This window comes from Notechis scutatus, chromosome 1 (genome assembly GCF_049901735.1).
Source record: "Notechis scutatus isolate UNSWTSFEM ecotype Mainland chromosome 1, rNotScu1.2, whole genome shotgun sequence".
NCBI classification, from domain to species: Eukaryota; Metazoa; Chordata; class Lepidosauria; order Squamata; family Elapidae; genus Notechis; species Notechis scutatus.
In genome coordinates, this window is record NC_142009.1 from 234,181,706 (window position 1) to 234,200,630 (window position 18,925).

The 18,925-nt window shown below is 40.4% G+C and overlaps 1 protein-coding gene across 1 annotated transcript; it reads right to left on the reverse strand.

The window, feature by feature from the left end:
• Nucleotides 1–12,450: 12,450 nt before the first annotated feature.
• Nucleotides 12,451–14,451, reverse strand: LOC148133269 (MLV-related proviral Env polyprotein-like). The gene has a single exon (XM_087959030.1). It carries the CDS (start codon nucleotides 14,449–14,451, stop codon nucleotides 12,451–12,453), a length of 2,001 nt encoding a protein of 666 aa, XP_087815156.1.
• Between the last annotated feature and the right edge of the window lie 4,474 nt (nucleotides 14,452–18,925).

Sequence of the window (18,925 nt, forward strand, 5' to 3'; positions counted from 1 at the left end):
TGGAATACTCATCTCTAATGATCTAAGTGCTAGAGCCCACTGTAACTACATAGCCAAAAAGGCATTAAGAGTTGTTAACCTAATCCTACATAGCTTTTTCTCTGGTAATATTACACTACTAACTAGAGCATACAAAACATTTGCTAGACCAATACTCAAATACAGCTCATCAGTCTGGAACCCACATTACATATCTGATATTAGCACAGTTGAGAAAGTCCAGAAATATTTCACAAGAAGAGTTCTCCACTCCTCTACTCCTTGTAGAATACCTTATGCCACCAGACTTGAAAGTCTAGACCTAGAAAACCTTGAATTATGTCATCTTCGGTCTGATCTAAGTATGGTATATAAAATCATACATTGCAATGTCCTACCTGTCAATGAATACTTCAGCTTCAACCATAACAACACAAGAGCACACAATAGATACAAACTCAAGGTTAACCGCACCAAACTTGATTGCAGGAAATACGACTTCAGCAACAGAGTGGTCAATGTCTGGAATACTCTACCTGACTCTATGGTTTCTTCCCCAAAAACTTTAACCTTAGACTGTCTCCTATTGACCTCACCCCTTTCCTAAGAGGTCTGTAGGGGGCGTGCATAAGCGCACCAACGTGCCTACCGTCCCTGTCCTATTTCTTTTATTTTTCTTATATGTATCCATTTCATGTATTCATAACTATGTATATACTTATACCTATTATCTTGTAAGCGATTGACAAATATAAATAAATAAATAAATAAATAAATAAATTCCCAATACATTACATTCACAGCAGCATCCCCTTGGTCTATTAAATTGGTTATTGTTATGTACAGGGGTGGGATTCCACCAGTTCGCACCTATTCGCTAGAACCGGTTGTTAACATTCTAAGCAGTTCGGAGAACCAGTTGTTAGAAGAAATTACTGGCCTAATCCTGTAAGTAAGGCAGGAAGGAAACATTCTGGTGTTGCTTACAGAAACTGCCTCTCCGTTAACCCTTATTACATTCTTGGCAGGACTAAACTTCCTGTCTCTGGAAGGCTTTTTTTCCTCCTTTGCTGGTGCTTTGCTTGTGTGGCGTGACCATTCAAAGTTACAATGGCACTGAAAAAAGTGACTTATGACCATTTTTCACACTTAGAACTGTTGCAGCATCCCCACTGTCACGAGAGGCCAGACGAGGAGATGCGTGACTCGATGTGAGTGATATTGAGTTGGCCATGCCCAGCCAATAACATGACCACCAAGGCACGCCCACCAACTAAGTCATGCCCACAGAACCAGTTGTTAAAAAATTTGAATCCCACCCCTGGTTATGTATATGTAAATAACATAGTTGGGTTGACAATATATAAACTACAAATATATATGTTTTTCGCTTTAAGGAAAAATACTATAATGTATTATGCTGTATTCTGGTTGGTTAATTATGCTACAAGTTGCCATAAGAGAGAGCTATAGATCATGGTTTAACTCTCTTTTTCTCTTTTTCACTGATGACCTCTCTTTATACTGATACGAACTGACTACGGACCAATACTGACTAACTCTGTTTATTTTGATATTCTGTTGATATCGAAGGTTATCTGTTGTATTATGCTTTGATATTTGTCTGCTGTAAAAGATGTGAAACCGGTAAGAAGACTTTATAACTGGATATTTCTGGACTGTTAAAAACGTGTATGACATGGACTGTTTATTGGACTGCGCTATTTCTTCAAGTAAACATTAATACAACTTGTTTAACTCTGTGTGGCTGTATATTTATTCATAACTGTTCTCATAAACCGTTTCTGTGTGCATATCCTTTTTATATAAGGGTTACTCTGCACGTATCCTAACAGTTATACTACATGAAATTTTGGGAGAATAAAAGTGAAGAGTCCTTCAGACTGAGCTGAAGTATTGGTAATTTGATGGGCATATCTATGTAGGGTTCATGAGAATAATATGAACATGATTTGCTTTTGCCTTCCAAAATGTTTTTTTTTTCAATTCCCCAGTCCAACCTGTCTATTAATCCAATTTATATAGCCACCCATCTCAGTACTTGATTCTGGGCACTCAGAAGCAGCTAAAATAACAAAGGAAAACAACAATTTAAGAAACAGCTAAAAATCATGAGAGCCAGTTTGGTATAGTCAGTGGCAGATTAAGGCTCACGGGTGCCCTAAGCACTGACAAACCTTGGTGCCCCCCTCCTTTCTATATACTGTACAAATAAAGCCAAGCTTAGGCCACAAAATAGTTTTTGTGGTGCCCCCTTTGGGTCTGGTGCCCTAAGCACATGCTTAATGGTTAATACACTACTGGGTGTAGTAGTTAAAGCATCAGGCTAGAATCAGGAGACTATGACCTCTAGTCTTGCCATTGGCAGAAAGCAGCTGGGTGACCTTGGGTGGCCAGTCACTTTCTCTCAGGAAGTCTTAGGAAGGAGGTAATGGCAAATCGCTTATGAAAAAAAATCTAAGAAAACTGCAGGGACTTGTCCAGAGAGTCTTTGAGAAAAGGTCATGATTATAAAACTATATAAAATCTGTTAAAAAAAATACATATCCAATATAAACATATCCATCCATAATAGTAACACAACCTGTGCACAAGCTCTACCCTCTCCTGGGTTTCTATGTCCATTGGCAAAACCATATTTTCAGGACCTTGCAAAAAACCAGAAGGGCCAGGGCCAATATAGCTTGTAATGAAATAAAAAAGCACGTAAGGAAAGTGTTAAGCAGTGTTGCTTTTTTTCTAATTTCCTAAAACTGGAGGTTTTGACACTTTTACATATGAACTCACCATTAAGTAAATCTGAATATATATATATTTTTAAATTAAGACTAGTCAACCATCTGTTGGGGAGGCTTTCATTAGGTTCTTGCACTGATCAGAGGTTGGTCTCAATCTGCATGGCTGCTTCTCACCGAATCCCATTCTATGAATCCACAACTTCTTGTCATTACTGCAAGGAACATCTAATAGATTGATGTGAGTTTTATGAAATACTCAATAAAAACCTGTGGTCTTGATTCATTTCGTCACTGGAAGCTTCTGGAAGCTATGCTCATGTTTTTTTGAAATTCTAAGGCATTTTGCTACTACTTTTGTGAGTTGAATGCCCTGTAGACATAGCATCAGGACCATGAGTGAAGCAATGTGCTTGTTAGAAGGTTTGTCATCTGATACAGATTAACCACATCTGCAGTGGTTAATGTATACATGTATACTATATATCAATATTTATTGAATACAATATTGCAATATTGTAGAATATTTCTTAAATCCATATTCTTTTCAGTCATCTATTTTAAATGATACCCAATCTAAAAAGGCGGCAATATAACCAGCTCAAGCCATACTTAAAAGAAAAAAGTACAAATGTTCCAGACTCAATCTGTCCTGAAAGAAGAACTTTGTAGAGAATGCCTAATGGTACTATGGGGCTCTTTAGTTTAATATTAAAGATTATTGAGAAAGGAATATTACATATATACATAAATGAACAGTGCAGAAAAGTGATAAGAAATAAATTTTATTCCAGTTTTATTGGGATTCAGTATTCCCCATTTAAACTTACCTATATAATTAATGTATATATACTTTCTTAGCAACTTTCAGTCTACAAATTCAGATATCCAATGAATTTTAATTATCTCAAGTACAAATGATGATTTCTCATACATGTTCTCCAGGTGGGGTGTATAGGCTACATAAGACACAGAAAACTGCAGTACATGTGGATTGCATGACCCAATAGTTTCTTGCTAAACTTTTTAATTCAGATACCTTTTAAAAATAGAAATACCCATAATAATTCTACAGTTGTCCAAAAGCTGAGACTGAAGTTTGTAGGTTGATACTGTGCATGTTTTTGGACTGAATTATCTTATAGCACCATCTACTGTGATTTTGGCCAAGCTGCAAGCTACAAGAGAATAGTCATCTTCCTTCACATTCAGCATCTTTGAAAGACATTTTCTTTGCTAATCATTTTCTTTTTTCTTTTCTGTGCTATTTTTCTTTTTTAAAATCTGTATTAATTTTTTTTATCTTAATTGTATCTTTTAATAAAATTACTATTAAAATAACACAATACTTTGTCAAATGCTTTGCTGAAGCCAAAGTACCCTGTGTTCGGCATTCTTTGGACTTACTTTGCAAGTAATTCTGTTTTTTAAAAAAAGTTAATTGGCATGACTTATTTGTGACAAACCAATGCTGACTCTTGTAAATTGTTGTGTTCTTAGCCAAGTGTTCAAAATACACTATTTAAAAAGGAGCCTTTTCCCTTGTTTGAAAATATTTGTACTACTCAAGACTCCTGGAACATTACCAGATTTCCAGAAATTCCCAATGATTAAAATTGGCAGTTTTGAAATCACCTCTATTAGTTTCTTCAGTGTCCTAGGATATACATCTGTTCTGTAGCCTTCCTGGGACAATCCTTATTTCTAGCAATGGACTTGTATCATTTTTGGCTATACAGATGAGTCCTTGACAATATAATCATCATGGACTTTTGGACAGAATATTCTAGAAAAAAAAATCAAAATTTCCTGATTTTAAGTTGGTGAAGTCCATAACCAGAATAAAAAAATAAGTATATTTTAGTATTCTAAGTATTTAATTTATGTTTCCTAAAATGTTAACATTCATTTTTAGAAAAAGCCATTTGCCTCCAGGCAGCCATCACTCTGCAATTCAAAGCATTCTATAGCTTGAACAACCATGATCCAAATATTCACTATTTTCTTTTTGATAAAATTATAGTTGTGTTATTCTGAATTACAAGGAATCTGAAAACCCTGCAATATAAGTATCAAGAGGAGTATATAGTCATATTGTGAAAACTCCTAGAGCATCTATGAACTTCCATTTGGCAATGGATCAACGTTTCAATGTACTTAGTATAATGATTAATTCAGTATAGTATTTGACTGTGCACAATTGAGAACCATATCTGGATGCTAAAGCTTTTAAAAAACCAATTCCAAAACCAAAATTTGTGGAGAGACTCTCAATTCAACATGACTTAGATAAGACTGCTAAATGAGAGATGGGTGCCAAGAGACTTCCCGGTGAGGACCAATGTTTATCTTAACTTTGTTATATAGTACTGTACTGTATCCAGGGGTGGGATTCAAATTTTTAAACAACTGGTTCTGTGGGCGTGGCCTTGTTGGTGGGCGTGGCTAGGTGGTCATGTTATTGGCTGTGCGTTGCCAACTCAATATCACTCACATCAAGGCATGCGTCTCCTCGCCTGACCTCTCATTGACTGTGGGGATGCTGCAATAGTTGTAAGTGTGAAAAATGGTCATAAGTTACTTTTTTCAGTGCCATTGTAACTTTGAATGGTCACTCCACACAGGAAAAGTACCAGCAAAGGAGGGGGAAAAAATTCCATAGACGTTCCTGAGACAGGAAGTCTAGTCCTGCCAAGAATGTAATAAGGGTTAACTGAGAGGCAGTTTCTGTAAGCAACACCAGAATGTTTCCTTCCTGCCTTCCTTACAGGATTAGGCCAGTAATTTCTTCTAACAACCGGTTCTCCGAACTGCTTAGAATGTTAACAACCGGTTCTAGTGAATAGGTGCGAACTGGTAGAATCCCACCCCTGACTGTATCTTTGGAACTGTGATCCATAGCTAAATTCTATAATTTCAGAATGGATAAACGAAGTAAATATAACAACAACAATGCATTCTTAGTGAATCTGCAATACATTCTCAAGATAGATTTTTGGAACACAAGAATGACAATAATGATTGCCTTTGGTACATTGGGCAAGTCTTTCAGTTCTGGCAAACAAGCTTTGCATTTAGGTATGTAAGTTGATAAGAATGTGAAATAAAATAGTGCATGTAACCTTAAATATTTATAGGCTAATGTAGAAAGCCAATTCTTAGCAAATGTTCCAGTCTGGTTTTTTTTAAGGTGACTATCCTATGAATTAGGAATAGAAAAAATTATTTCTTCCAGCTTATATAATTGTCTGCATTGGTCAAGTTGAAGAAGCCATCTTTTTCTTTAGCATTATTTTTAAAAAGTTTTAGTAATGCTTCACACTATACTTCTTGATTCAGTCTAGTGACATGCTCCTACTACTTGTATAGATAGGTTCAGAATTTAGATGAATTTAGCTGAACTGATTAACTCCATCTAAACCAGGGGTACCCAACCCTCGGACTACGGCCCACTATTGGGTTATGGCCCATTCAGAACATGCAGCTCCATTTGTGTGAGTGTGCAGCTCCAGGTGTGACACGAACGGCTTCATTTGTTTGAGCAGCAGAAGTGCATATGCCTGCTGCTTGTGCAAATAGAGTTGTGCACATACATGCGCATGCCACTACTCATGCAGAACCATCCCTCCCCCCGCTGATCTGCAAAGCCAGAAAGGTTACAGACCGCTGATCTAAACCTTCCAACAAAAATATAGCACTTGGAGTACTACCTATAAAATAATGTACGTTCAGAAATTTAAGAACCTTTGGTTTACCCTGGAATGATCCTGGGAAGGGAGGACCAATTGTGCTGAAGAATAAACAAAACTCATCCTCAAACCATAATGGAGCAGCTGGCAAAAACAAAGTACAATGAAGTACATGGCTATCTTTACACATTGTACTAAGACAGAATATATCGTAACTCATTTGAGGCTTAGCATTATTTATGAGCCGAACCACTGTGACCTAACAAAGCACGATTAATAAAATTGGGGCCTAGCACAATATGTGAAAAAAGACAAACACAATTGAGCATTGATATTTTATCTTTTTGAAAGTGACTCAGATGGGGTAGTGGAATTAACTTGTGAATTACAAATTCAGCGGGATACTTAGTATTTCATAAGATGTAAATGAAATTCAAATATAATTCAAGTTGACAAAATGGACTTTAAATGAGATAAAATGCAAAATTTTCTGCTTAAAAAGTATTATACAATTAAGATATGAAGGGCTACCTGGCTTAGCAGTGGTTATGTGGCTATTTGTCAGTGTGGAGTGTCAGAGTATATTCATGAACTGGAATAGAGTTTGGTAACAAGGTCAACCAATGAATAGGCATAGCAACTAAATAAGCCAATGAAGACTGTTTTGGAAACTGAAACTAGAAGTAGCCTAGGCTGGAAACTGAAACTAGAAGTAGCTTAGGCATGGCTCTATATTAAGCTCTGCAGCTATGTTAAACTCAGAGTCTGTCTATTGAAAATGAAACTGCTTCTCTCCTCTGCTTGCCTGCTGAACTGCTAAGTGAAACTGATGTCTGTTTCTGAGCTCCTGAGTTGCTACTGAAGTTACTTGCAACATTTTTCTGTCTGAGTTTGCTCCATGTTGGAGAAATCTACAACTGGTTTGTAAAATCTACTTATGTTTATAAAGATGCTAAATGAAGCATCAGCCATCTGTGTTTATTTTTCTGGTGCTGAATTAACACTGCAAAACTCTGAATATGGAGCAGGGGTGTCATACTTGATTTCATTGAGGGCCACATCAGGGTTGACCTTGGGGGCTGGGTGGGCATGGCCAGGGTGGGCATAGCCAGCTCAATGTCACTCGTGTCAGGGTGCCTGTGGTGACGTCAGCGCTCTGCCAGCGAAAACAGAGCTCAGGCTCCGTTTTTGCTGGCAGAGAGTTGCAGGAGGCTGCTGCAGCCTCCCAAGCTCTGTTTTCACTGGCAGAGGCACCGTAAGCTGGTCCTTTGCTGTTTCCAGGGTGGCCTTGTGAGCCAGGCCTTGAGTTTGACACCCCTCGTGTGGAGTATTAGCAACCACATAGCTAGAGCTTCTCTAGGATCATTTGTCCCCAACTTGGCCCTTCTTTCAACTATGTATCCAATACCCTCATTAATCAAATATTTGCATGTGTCCAAAATTGGTAATTTGAGCCTGGTTATTTGTTCCTTGAGAGAATTCCGAACTGATTTTTTTATATATACGTTTTCTTGGTTATCCTTGTTTTTCTCAAGGCTTCTCCAACACCAAGCTCAAAAGCTTTGATCTGCTTTCTACCCTGCTTCTTCAAAGTGCCAGTGAAGTTTATTGAAAATATATTTGATTATCATGATGTACCTATGATGTGTCAAAATCATTTGGCTTTTCCCTGTGAAATAGCAGTATTGGGTGGCAGTGATGGAGTAGAGGGCTTGGCAATAGAACTTATGAAAAACAAGTCACATGGTAATTTATTTTTGACTGAATATGAACCAGTAATACATCTGCAAAAACGGCAAATGAAATGTTGGACATTACCAAACATGGCTTCTAAACCACAAAAACTTATTGTTCCACTTTGTTCTTGAATGCTTATGTCCAGTTCTGAGCATACATTAAGGATTCAGAAAAAAACTGGAACTGGTTCAGAACAGAGGCAGCAGGGAGGAACAAGGGAAATCAAGTCCTGTAAAGAGACAGGAGGAACTAAGACTCTTTAGAGATGAAAATAACATTGGAATGCAACAGTATTCATCAAACAATGAAATTATGTTACATTATAACTTTTGTCACCCCATTAGGCAGTATAAGGAATGGCAGGAAAAGAGTTCTGAAGAATAAGATTAGTCCCATGATGGAATATGTTAGCAGGGAGGTCGTGATTTTCCATTCATTGGAACTGTATAAATAAATTTCTGTTGTGGTTGTTTTAGTGTATATTCCTGCAAAGAGGAAGAGTCCCAAATCAATCTTGTCTGGGATTGGAAGCAAAGCAGGAACTGAATAATATTTGGGTGGGGGACAACAAGGAAATTCCAGTATTGTAGGCCACCAGACTGAGAAGTCAAAAAGTTTTGGAAGAAGGCAGTGACAACTACCACTGCATGGATCTGTCCATGATGTCAACAGAAATCAAGTTGTAATCTGAAAGTGACTATCTGCAAAGCAGGGGATTGGACATGACTAACTGATTTTTATTTATTTGATGTTTAAATTACCCCAGTGCTGCAACTCATAATTGTATATAAAAATAAACATCCATGGGCACTGTAATTAAGGAAAATATAACACATGAATAAACAATCAACCTAACTGGAGCAATGTCTTCCAACTGTAAGCCAGCAATGCACATTTACACTGGCTGAAATGCACGAATCATGGACATGACATAGTTAATATTATCCTAACAATATTTTCCTAAAACCTTAACAGTGTTAAAGTAAAATTTATCACCTTTGTTTCTCACCAAAACTGACAACCCACAGCAATTTAAAAGAAAAACCACAACTCAAAATACAAAACCTGTACAGATAACAAGTTAACAAAACAGTAGTTGTAACCAATTATATGTTAGAATAAACAAATTAATATAATAGCCACGTGTGCTTTTAGGCATCAGCAGACCTCAAATGAATTTACATGCAATGTGATCTAATGCAATCATATGGATATTTGCCCAGAAGTAAATTGTATTGGGCTCAATTTGATTTATTTTTACCAAATATTCCTACAGTTACATCCTAAAAATGATAACAGGTATCTCTGGGACAACACTCTAATCTTGCTGGAAAATCAGCAGTGAATATGAACGTTGTCATAATTATACGGCAGGATGTGTTACATATAACCAACCCAGTAAAAATAGGGGTCTTTATATTTAACAGGTTTATGCCACAATAAATATATTGGTCTTCAAGATTTCACAGTACTCTGTGCTGGATGTATTGCAGGTGAACAGAAACGGAAACATACACCCCTGGTCTAGTTCAGAAAGAGGCTAAAAAGATAATCATCAGCTGCATTTCTCTATTACAAGGCAGTGAAAGGCACAGGGATCTCAGCGTCATTAGTGCAATTATTCTATTATAGCTTCCAATTCTAAAATAGTTTTGCAGGATTTTTTTGTTTTTACTTTCGCCCAACTACTAGTTCAATGCCACAGACCTCTTTCTTCCCTCAGCTCAGAGGTTATATAATGAAGAAAAAAAGTAAATTGCTCTTTTCAAAAACCTGAAGTGCTCATTTACAAAGAGTTTTGTTTTAATTAGGCAGGGGACCAATAAAGTCCTTGTTTTAAAGGCTGGCTCCTTGGCTACTATTCTTCGACGATAGGAACATACACTCTTCCCCATCTTTCTTTAACTAAGCCTCAATTTTCAGTATACTTTCTGTATTTATTTATTTTTTTATTTATTTATTTTTGTCAATTGCTTACAAGATAATAGGTATAAGTAAAAACATAGTAATGAACACATGGATACATATAAGAAAAATAAAAAATAAAAGAAACAATAGGACAGGGACGGTAGGCACGTTGGTGCGCTTATGCACGCCCCCTACAGACCTCTTAGGAAAGGGGTGAGGTCAATAGCAGACAGTCTAAGGTTAAAGTTTTTGGGGTTTGGGGAAGAAACCACAGAGTCAGGTAGAGCAGGGGTCCCCAACCACCGGGCCGCGGACCGGTACCGGGCCGTGGAGCACTCTCTACCGGGCCGCAAAGAATTTTTTTTTAAAAAAAATGGCGGCTTTCTTCACCTTCGGTGAATGCTGCGGGGTTCAACCCAGTGCTCCGTTCTGCCTGCCTGCCTGCCTTCGTTAATGGTTGAATCGGAACAGCTTCGGCTGAGTAAAAGAGGCGAATAGTTATTATTCTCAGCCGAAGCTGCTCCCAAACCAGAAACTAAGGCAGGCAGGCAGGCAGGCAGGCAGAACGGGACACTGTGATTGAAGCGTGCGCTGGCGGGCGGGGTGGGGGTGGGGGTGAAACGGGCGCTTCGGAATAGCTGCGGCGACAGGAAAAGCCCCCTCCTTCTCTTCTCTCCCCGGTCCTTGCAAAAATTTTCTGCTTGAAACCGGTCCCTGGTACAAAAAAGGTTGAGGACCACTGAGGTAGAGTATTCCAGACATTGACCACTCTGTTGCTGAAGTCGTATTTCCTGCAATCAAGTTTGGTCCGATTAACCTTGAATTTGTATCTATTGTTTGCTCTTGTGTTGTTATGGTTGAAGCTGAAGTATTCATTGACAGGTAGGAAATTGCAATGTAAGATTTTATATACTATACTTAGACTGGACCAAAGGCGGCGTAGTTCTAGGTTTTCTAGGTCTAGAATTTCGAGTCGGTGGCATAAGGTATTCTGCAACAAGTAGAGTGGAGAACTCTTCTTGTGAAATATGTCTGGACTTTCTCAACTTTGTTAATATCAGATACGTAATGTGGGTTCCAGACTGATGAGCTGTATTTGAGTATTGGTCTAGCAAATGTATTGTATGCTCTAGTTATTAGTGTAATATTACCAGAGAAAAAGCTATGTAAGATTAGGTTAACAACTCTTAATGCCTTTTTGGCTATGTAGTTACAGTGGGCTCTAGCACTTAGATCATTAGAGATGAGTATTCCAAGGTCCTTTACAGAGCTTGAATCATCAACAAGATCTTGACTATTCATCTTGTATTTTATTTTCGGATTTTTTTTTTGCCAATATGTAAGACAGAGCATTTATTTGTTGAGATTTGAAGTTGCCATTTGTTTGACCATTCTGATACATAGTCAAGGTCTTTTTGAAGGGTAGCAGTATTGTCTGTGGTGTTGAATAGCTTCACATCATCAGCGAAGAGGACACAGTTGCTCTTAATATGATCACAGAGTTCATTTATGTAGAGTATGAAAAGAGTTGGTCCTGGAACACTGCCTTGGGGGATACCACTGTTGACAGGTACAGAATTTGATAGGACACTCCCAATTTTGACTATCTGTTGTCTGTTTGACAGGAATGCTTCTATCCAGTTATGCAGGTATCCAGAGGTACCATAAGATTTTAGCTTTAGTAGTTTGTTGTGTACCACTGAATCAAAAGTTTTACAGAAGTCTATGTAGATTGTGTCTATTGCTTTGCCCTGATCGAGTTGTGTAGTCCATATGTTTTTGCAGTGTAAGAGTTGCAGATTACAGGATAGTTTTTTCCTGAAACCAAATTGTTTATTAGAGAGTAGGTTGTTTGCCTCTAAGTGGAGAATAATGGATTGGTTAATAATTGATTCCATGATGTGGCTTTTTGCTGCCCACACCCTGGCGACGGCAGGGTCTGAGTTCAGAGCCCTGGGCCTCTCATGGTAAATAAATAAACACACGGACACAATGTTTACTCGAGATGAAGGCATTTGAACAAAGGCAGGTACCTCCTTTTATTAGGTTGCTTGCAAGCGTCATAGCAGGAACAAGGAAATTTTCCTTATAAGGTAATCTACATAATTATGCTAATGCAAAAACTATACCATTGCTGGGGTCTTATCACCTCCACTCTTAGCCCTGCCCAGTTACTTTCTTTTCCCACATAACTTTCGTTTCTCCAGCCAGTATTTTTCCACACAGTCAGCACTTTATCACATAGCAACATTAGAGCGTCCATCCAGCATTTTTACAAGGTTGACCATTGCAACATTTAGCGTCCATTTATTGTAACAGTTGTACATTGCAACATCTCCTCTGTTTTTATTTTATTTGGAAAGTGATATATTAACACTGTCCTAATGGTGATTCTTGCTTGCCCCCTCCTCCTCCGAGTCTGAGGCTTGCAAGTGCATTAGGATGCATGTTTTGTCCTTACCAGCACTTTTGATGATTTCATCTTCGTCTGAATCCGAGGAGAATGTTAACAGAGCTCGCTTTTCTTGTGTATGGGATATGAGAGTATTTACCTGTTTCTGAGTCCGTGACAGGTTGGAATCCAACTGGCTTAATCTGCGTTTTAAAAAGGCCAAAACGTTGCCCAAAATACAAGGGCCAATGGTACAGAGCACAAGTAGGAGAATAAGAGGACCAGCAATGGCAGATACTAAGGTGGTTAACCATGGGGAGAAGTTGAACAGACCCTGATACCATGTGTGTTGAGCCTCTCGTTCTCTTTGCCTTTCTTTTAGTCTCTTATCTAACTCTTTCATAGAATCTAAAACCACTCCTGAACTATCTGCATAAAAACAACATTCTTCTTTCAGTGCTGCACATAACCCACCCTGCTTGAGGAACAACAAATCTAAACCTCTTCTATTCTGTAAGACAACTTCAGATAAGGAGGTGAGGGAGTTCTGTAAAGCAACTATAGATTGTTCAATGCGGCGTAAGTCTGCATCTATGGTGGCGCTTAAGTGGCGAAAATGCTGATCAGAGGTAACAAGGCCAGCTATACCTGTGGCCGCCCCAGAAGCCCCCAACCCCAGCAGAACAGCTAGTGTCAAAGCGGTTACTACTTCTCTTTTTGCCCTAAGGTTATATTGTCTAGGTTCTAGTAGAGAAACAAAATTTTCTGAGTCATATACATTCATTTTTGGAATCAATTGTACCTGAATACAAAAGGAATTCTGCTTGATTAAAGTATCCCCGCTGGCACAGGCTGTCAGTCCCGTGGAACATGCCCACATTGAAGCATCTCCAGGAATGAAGTATTGACCCTGGAGGCGTTTGTTTATATTGCCTCCTGTGGTGGTAAATACCTGGGTCCAAGCCCCTATATTAAGGTTGAGTTGGTGAGCAGGTATGTACATATCACATAAGTACTTTCCCGTGGTGGCATTTAAACAAAATTGCGAGTAATTCTTAGGTATGTGGCCCAAACAGCAGCCTTGGCCTATTATGGAAGTGATAGTGATGGTGGTACTATCGTGCCATCTACATTGGGAGTCCGAGGTGTCATTTCTTATGGCCTGTGAGGATCCTACTGCTTCATAAAATGGCGGAGTGGGAGACAAACATAACCAACAATGCTTAGATATGAGAGTGTTGGAAGCATTCAGGACACTGTAAGAAGATTGAAGAAGTGGCAGCAAGGGATTAACTGTTGTTGACAAAGGTTGTAGAAAGGAAGATTTAATTTTCTTGGCACTTGGTCCCACAGGACCAGAGGAGGGTATGTGTACTTGTCGTTGTATGTAAAAAATGTTGCCAGAATCATACCCCGCGGTGTCATACACTCTTCCTCCCCACTTTACTCCAGTGTCCCATAATGTAGATGCTTTCCCTTTTGCAGTGAATCTCACAGTGACCATGTTGCAACGGGCACCTGGTGGTCCCCCTTCCCTAGCGCAAGGCATTTGCTCCCTTGAACGAGAAAGGGTGATTAAGTCATTTTTGTAGGGAGGGCTCCACCAGATGTGACCAGTGGACACACAGCTCCAGGATTTGCAAAAGTAGTCCGATAGGCCACCACCAGCGTGTTGATGGTTTGGAGAAATGTCGTGACCTGGGCAGACATAAAGGCGGAATTTTTTCACTACTTCTGGGCTTGGTTGTGCAGTCCCCCATCCTTTTTTTGTATATGCTGTTCTGCCCACGATCATTTCAGCGAAGTCAAATTGTAAGTGTGGGAAACAAGTGTCAATTTTGGCATAATTGTGTGTTGAATTCAATACCTGTCCATATGCGTCCTTGATGATCCATGTGATGTTGTATGGCCTATGGGCGTTAAAGCTGGTGGATGTTCCATCAGTCCAGCGAAGCGAACAGCCAAGCAGGAAGAAGAAGAGTGTTGTCATCTTTTTCGGATGATGGCTCCGCTGGTTGTGGACGGTGATATGGGCGGACACACCTTGCAGGAACCCAGAGAGTTCTGTCAGGAAGTTGGACTGCTGCGTAGCCTCGACCCCAGGTGAAGAGACCAGCAGGGCCCTTCCGAGTAGGGTCTGGCAGTTGGCAGTAGTATGCCTGTGGTTTGGGAGAATCAGGGGAAGGGGGGGAGGAAAAATGTCGCTCCGCTGCCGTCATAGCAGGGGTGCTGGAGAGATTGAGGAAGTTGAGAGTATAAAGACAGAGATTAAAAGTGTCTTGCATCGCCGGGAGGCTAAGGGTTCTTTTCCCTTTGATCAAATGTCGTTCTAACGCTGTTTTTAGCGTTAAGTTAGCCCTCTCTATCAGGGCTTGTCCTTGACTATTAGCTGTGCTAGTGTATGCAGGGTCATTATCTGTTTTTATTTCATTTGGGCGTCCCAACGATGCAAAGGTGCGAATGTAATGATTGATGACATGTTTGGAGGCTTCTCCCCTTGCGGGGTTGCCATTATGAACCCTGAATAGGTGTCAATAGACACGTGAAGGTATTTCCAAGGGGCGAAAGGTGAGAATTGAGTGACATCCATTTGCCATGTCTCACAAGCCTCTACGCCCCTGGGATTAGTCCCCTGAGGAAGGGCTTTTGCTTGCAAACTGCAAGTGGGGCATTGTTGTATAATTGCAGTTGCTTCTTCCAAAGAAATACCAAATTGTTTAACCAGAGCCTTTTTGTTTTGATGAAAATAACTATGACTTTCCCCTGCTGTTAGAGGGGAAGGTTGAGGCATCTTAATACTGATGGAAAGTACTTTACAAGCAGTATCAGCTACCTGGTTCCTTCTGAAAGGAAACCTGGGAGATGTTGATGACTACGTATGTGGGCTACAAATAGAGGATGGGTCCTAGATTGAATGAGCATTTGCAGCTGAAGCAACAGTGTCATTAATGATGGTTGTATAGAAGGAGACAGATATGCCTCAAAAATGTGCAAGACCAATTGGGAGACATATAGACTATCCGTTATGATGTTAATTGGTTGCCCAGGAAATGTCTCCAAGGCTAAGTTAAAAGCAGCTAATTCAGCTTGCTGTGCCGATGATTGGGGCTTTGTCAGTTGCTTGTGCCAGTTAGCTTGATCATACCAGACACAAGCACCATGAGTTTTAGAGCCATCAGTAAAAACTGTGATGGCTTGAATTAGTGGAAAAGTAACTACTGGAGAGGAAAAGGTAATAGGTACCGTTTTAATTAGCTGCAAACGGGGGTCAGAAGGGAGATGGCAAGAGATGGGACCAATCCAATTCTCCAGAGCGTCCTGCAATACATCTGACGTCTGAAAAAGGGGGTCCCATTGAGAGAGTTTGAAAGGAATGTGTGTAGCTTGAAGATCATGACCGAGCAAAGCCTTGGCTCAGTGACGTCACCAGTTGTGGCTTTTTCCCTAAGTAAGGGCTTCAAACAATGGAGAAAGAATATCAGTGGTTAAAGACAGGAAAGGTCGGGCCCAGTTTATGGTACCCAGATATTGCTGAAGTTGAACCAGAGTGGGTTGAGAAGGTAAAGACAGAGAGTTTTACTCAGAAAAGCGATGGGCTGGTATTGCCCCTCCCTTTCTCTAGTATTTTGGTGAAATCAATCTATGTTCTCTGGAAAGGCCAGCCCACTAGGGGTCACCCTCCCATTTCTTTTTTCCTTGCTGCTTTCGTTTACTTTCAAACATCCAGAATTCCCCTCATTGCATTCACAGACACACACATCCTTCTCAATTTGCACACACATCTTTCCTCTTCCAACTCATCTTTCTCTTTTTCCTCAGGTTTCCAATCCTATTCTGATTTCCTCTTCTATTTCTAGCAAGGGAATTGATGCCATTACCAGCTCTATTTCCCCTGTAGCTTCAGTCCAGATTGTCACATCAATCCCTTCAGCTAACTCCAGAGGCCTCTTCAAAGCCTCTTTCCTTCCTCCAAACAACACATCCACAAGCCATCTCTCTCCTTCCTTCTTCCATTTCCTCCCTCATCTTTATCATCAAATCTACGTGCAACAAACAATCTTAGCTTCCCACTCCTGTCTTCTCAAGTACACCAGAAATTGTGGAAAAGCAGAACAATAGGGTAGCAAGACATTATTTACATAGTGTTGACACATGGTAGAGTTTTATAAAAGATTCCATTAATCAATAATGAGTTTTGTGTTAAGTTGAGACATAAGATCACGGCCCCACAGGTTAGTATGTAATGGAAGAACCAAGGGTTGGAGGTAGGCAGTCCCCGAACGGCTGGGGCAGTTTCCAAAGGCCAATCGTCCGGCCACTCAGCCGTTCGGATGACACCTACATCAGAGACCCGAAAAGACTTTGTTACAGATTGTGAATTGTAACAGAGATGTTAGGAGCATAGAAGCCATCATTTGCCATTCAGAGAAAAGAATATTATGATTATTAGAAATGTTTTCTAACAAGGTTCTAACATAGGGTGACTTAAGGCCATATTTGACAGTGGCGGATTTGAGTTCTTTCATGAGATCCCATTCCATAGGGACATACTGAGGGGCAGGATTTCCACCACCTGCCGGGGCTTGGAGGACCATAGGAAAACAAGAGAGGTCCTCCGGATCTATTTTTCCTTGAATCAGTGCCTCCTGAAAGGTATTACGAACAGGCAAGGAGGCAGGAGAATCATCAGATTTGATAGGGTTAACATCAGGAATGTGAGGGAGGTTGTAGGGAGGAGGGGGAGGGGGGGAAGAAGGGACAGCAGGATACAGAGCAGAAGGTGTGGAAGTTTCTGCCGAAGAAGGCAGGGGATTTTTAGGAGATGGAGAAGGCTGATGCGAAGTCTGATCAAGAATTGGATCAGAGATTGATTCAGAGGGAATTGGATTAGAGATTGATTCAGAGGGAATTGGATCAAAGATTGATTCAGAGGGAATTGGATCAGAGATTGATTCAGAGGGAATTGGATCAGAGATTGATTCAGAGGGAATTGGGTCAGAGATTGATTCAGAGGGGGGATAAAGAATGTTGATGGCAGTCATAAGAGCTCTCCAGGCATAAAGAATTTTCGTGGAGGCTCGTGAATATATTTTCCTATTTTTTCCCAAATAGATTGTTTAAGAGTGCCACCTTCTGGATAAGCGGGGCAATGTTTTTTAAGATAAAGGAGAAAGGAGATAATATTTTTGCGAGAGAGAGGATAGATAGTAGTTCCGTTAGCTTTCTGCAAGTGATTCGCCTTCCTGACTAAGGATTGAAGCTCGTCCAAATGCTTGGACAAAGTCTTGGAAAGTGGGGCGCCCATACTTACGATGCGCTGGCCGATCTCCGGTGCGTAAGATGGGAGTCAGGGCAGCACACTTCTTCCTGGAAATCGTGCTGTGAAGAATCACATCCTGAAGGAGGACCAGATGCAGCCAGATGCAGCTTTGCTAAGGGAGGATGTCCTCTTTGCAGAAGATTCCTGGGGAGGGATCCGTAACACGAAACGGCATCCCTGGGCTGCAGCTGGCTCGTCCGGCTGGGTGAGATCACGTCGGGGTCACCAGTTGTGGCTTTTTGCTGCCCACACCCTGGCGACGGCAGGGTCTGAGTTCAGAGCCCTGGGCCTCTCATGGTAAATAAATAAACACACGGACACAATGTTTACTCGAGATGAAGGCATTTGAACAAAGGCAGGTACCTCCTTTTATTAGGTTGCTTGCAAGCGTCATAGCAGGAACAAGGAAATTTTCCTTATAAGGTAATCTACATAATTATGCTAATGCAAAAACTATACCATTGCTGGGGTCTTATCACCTCCACTCTTAGCCCTGCCCAGTTACTTTCTTTTCCCACATAACTTTCGTTTCTCCAGCCAGTATTTTTCCACACAGTCAGCACTTTATCACATAGCAACATTAGAGCGTCCATCCAGCATTTTTACAAGGTTGACCATTGCAACATTTAGCGTCCATTTATTGTAACAGTTGTACATTGCAACACCATGACTTTACAGGTGACAACTAGGCTGGGATCTCCCTTTTTGAAGATGGGGATGACCCTGGCTTGTGACCATAGGTTAGGCAAGGAGCTGGTCCTGAAAGATTTTTCAAAGATTATGCTTAGAGGCTCGGCTATGGCAGTGGATAGCTTTTTAAAGAAGCAGGCACATATTCCGTCCGGTCACAGTAACCCCCTGTATAATGCATTTACTGCACTTTTATATCTTGATTTACTTAACGCACGTAACCTAAAGTAACCATACTGAATTCACCAACAAAGCACACAACTATCTAAAAATATTTCGTCAGCCAACCAATCATTAGGAAACGCTCCATCCCGACGTCCTTCTTCTTCTTCTCCATGTAAAACCTCCCTGCGTTGGCTTACTGCAATTGAACTTCTATTGTCTACGCTAGAGGCTTGTCCTGCCAAAGCTTTGCTGGACGGTGCCTTCACGAGCCAAGACATAGAGGGTGGGG

Excerpts from the sequence above, each read along its gene's own strand:
- LOC148133269 (XM_087959030.1), bottom strand. The coding sequence starts at position 14,451 with ATGACAACACTCTTCTTCTTCCTGCTTGGCTGTTCGCTTCGCTGGACT.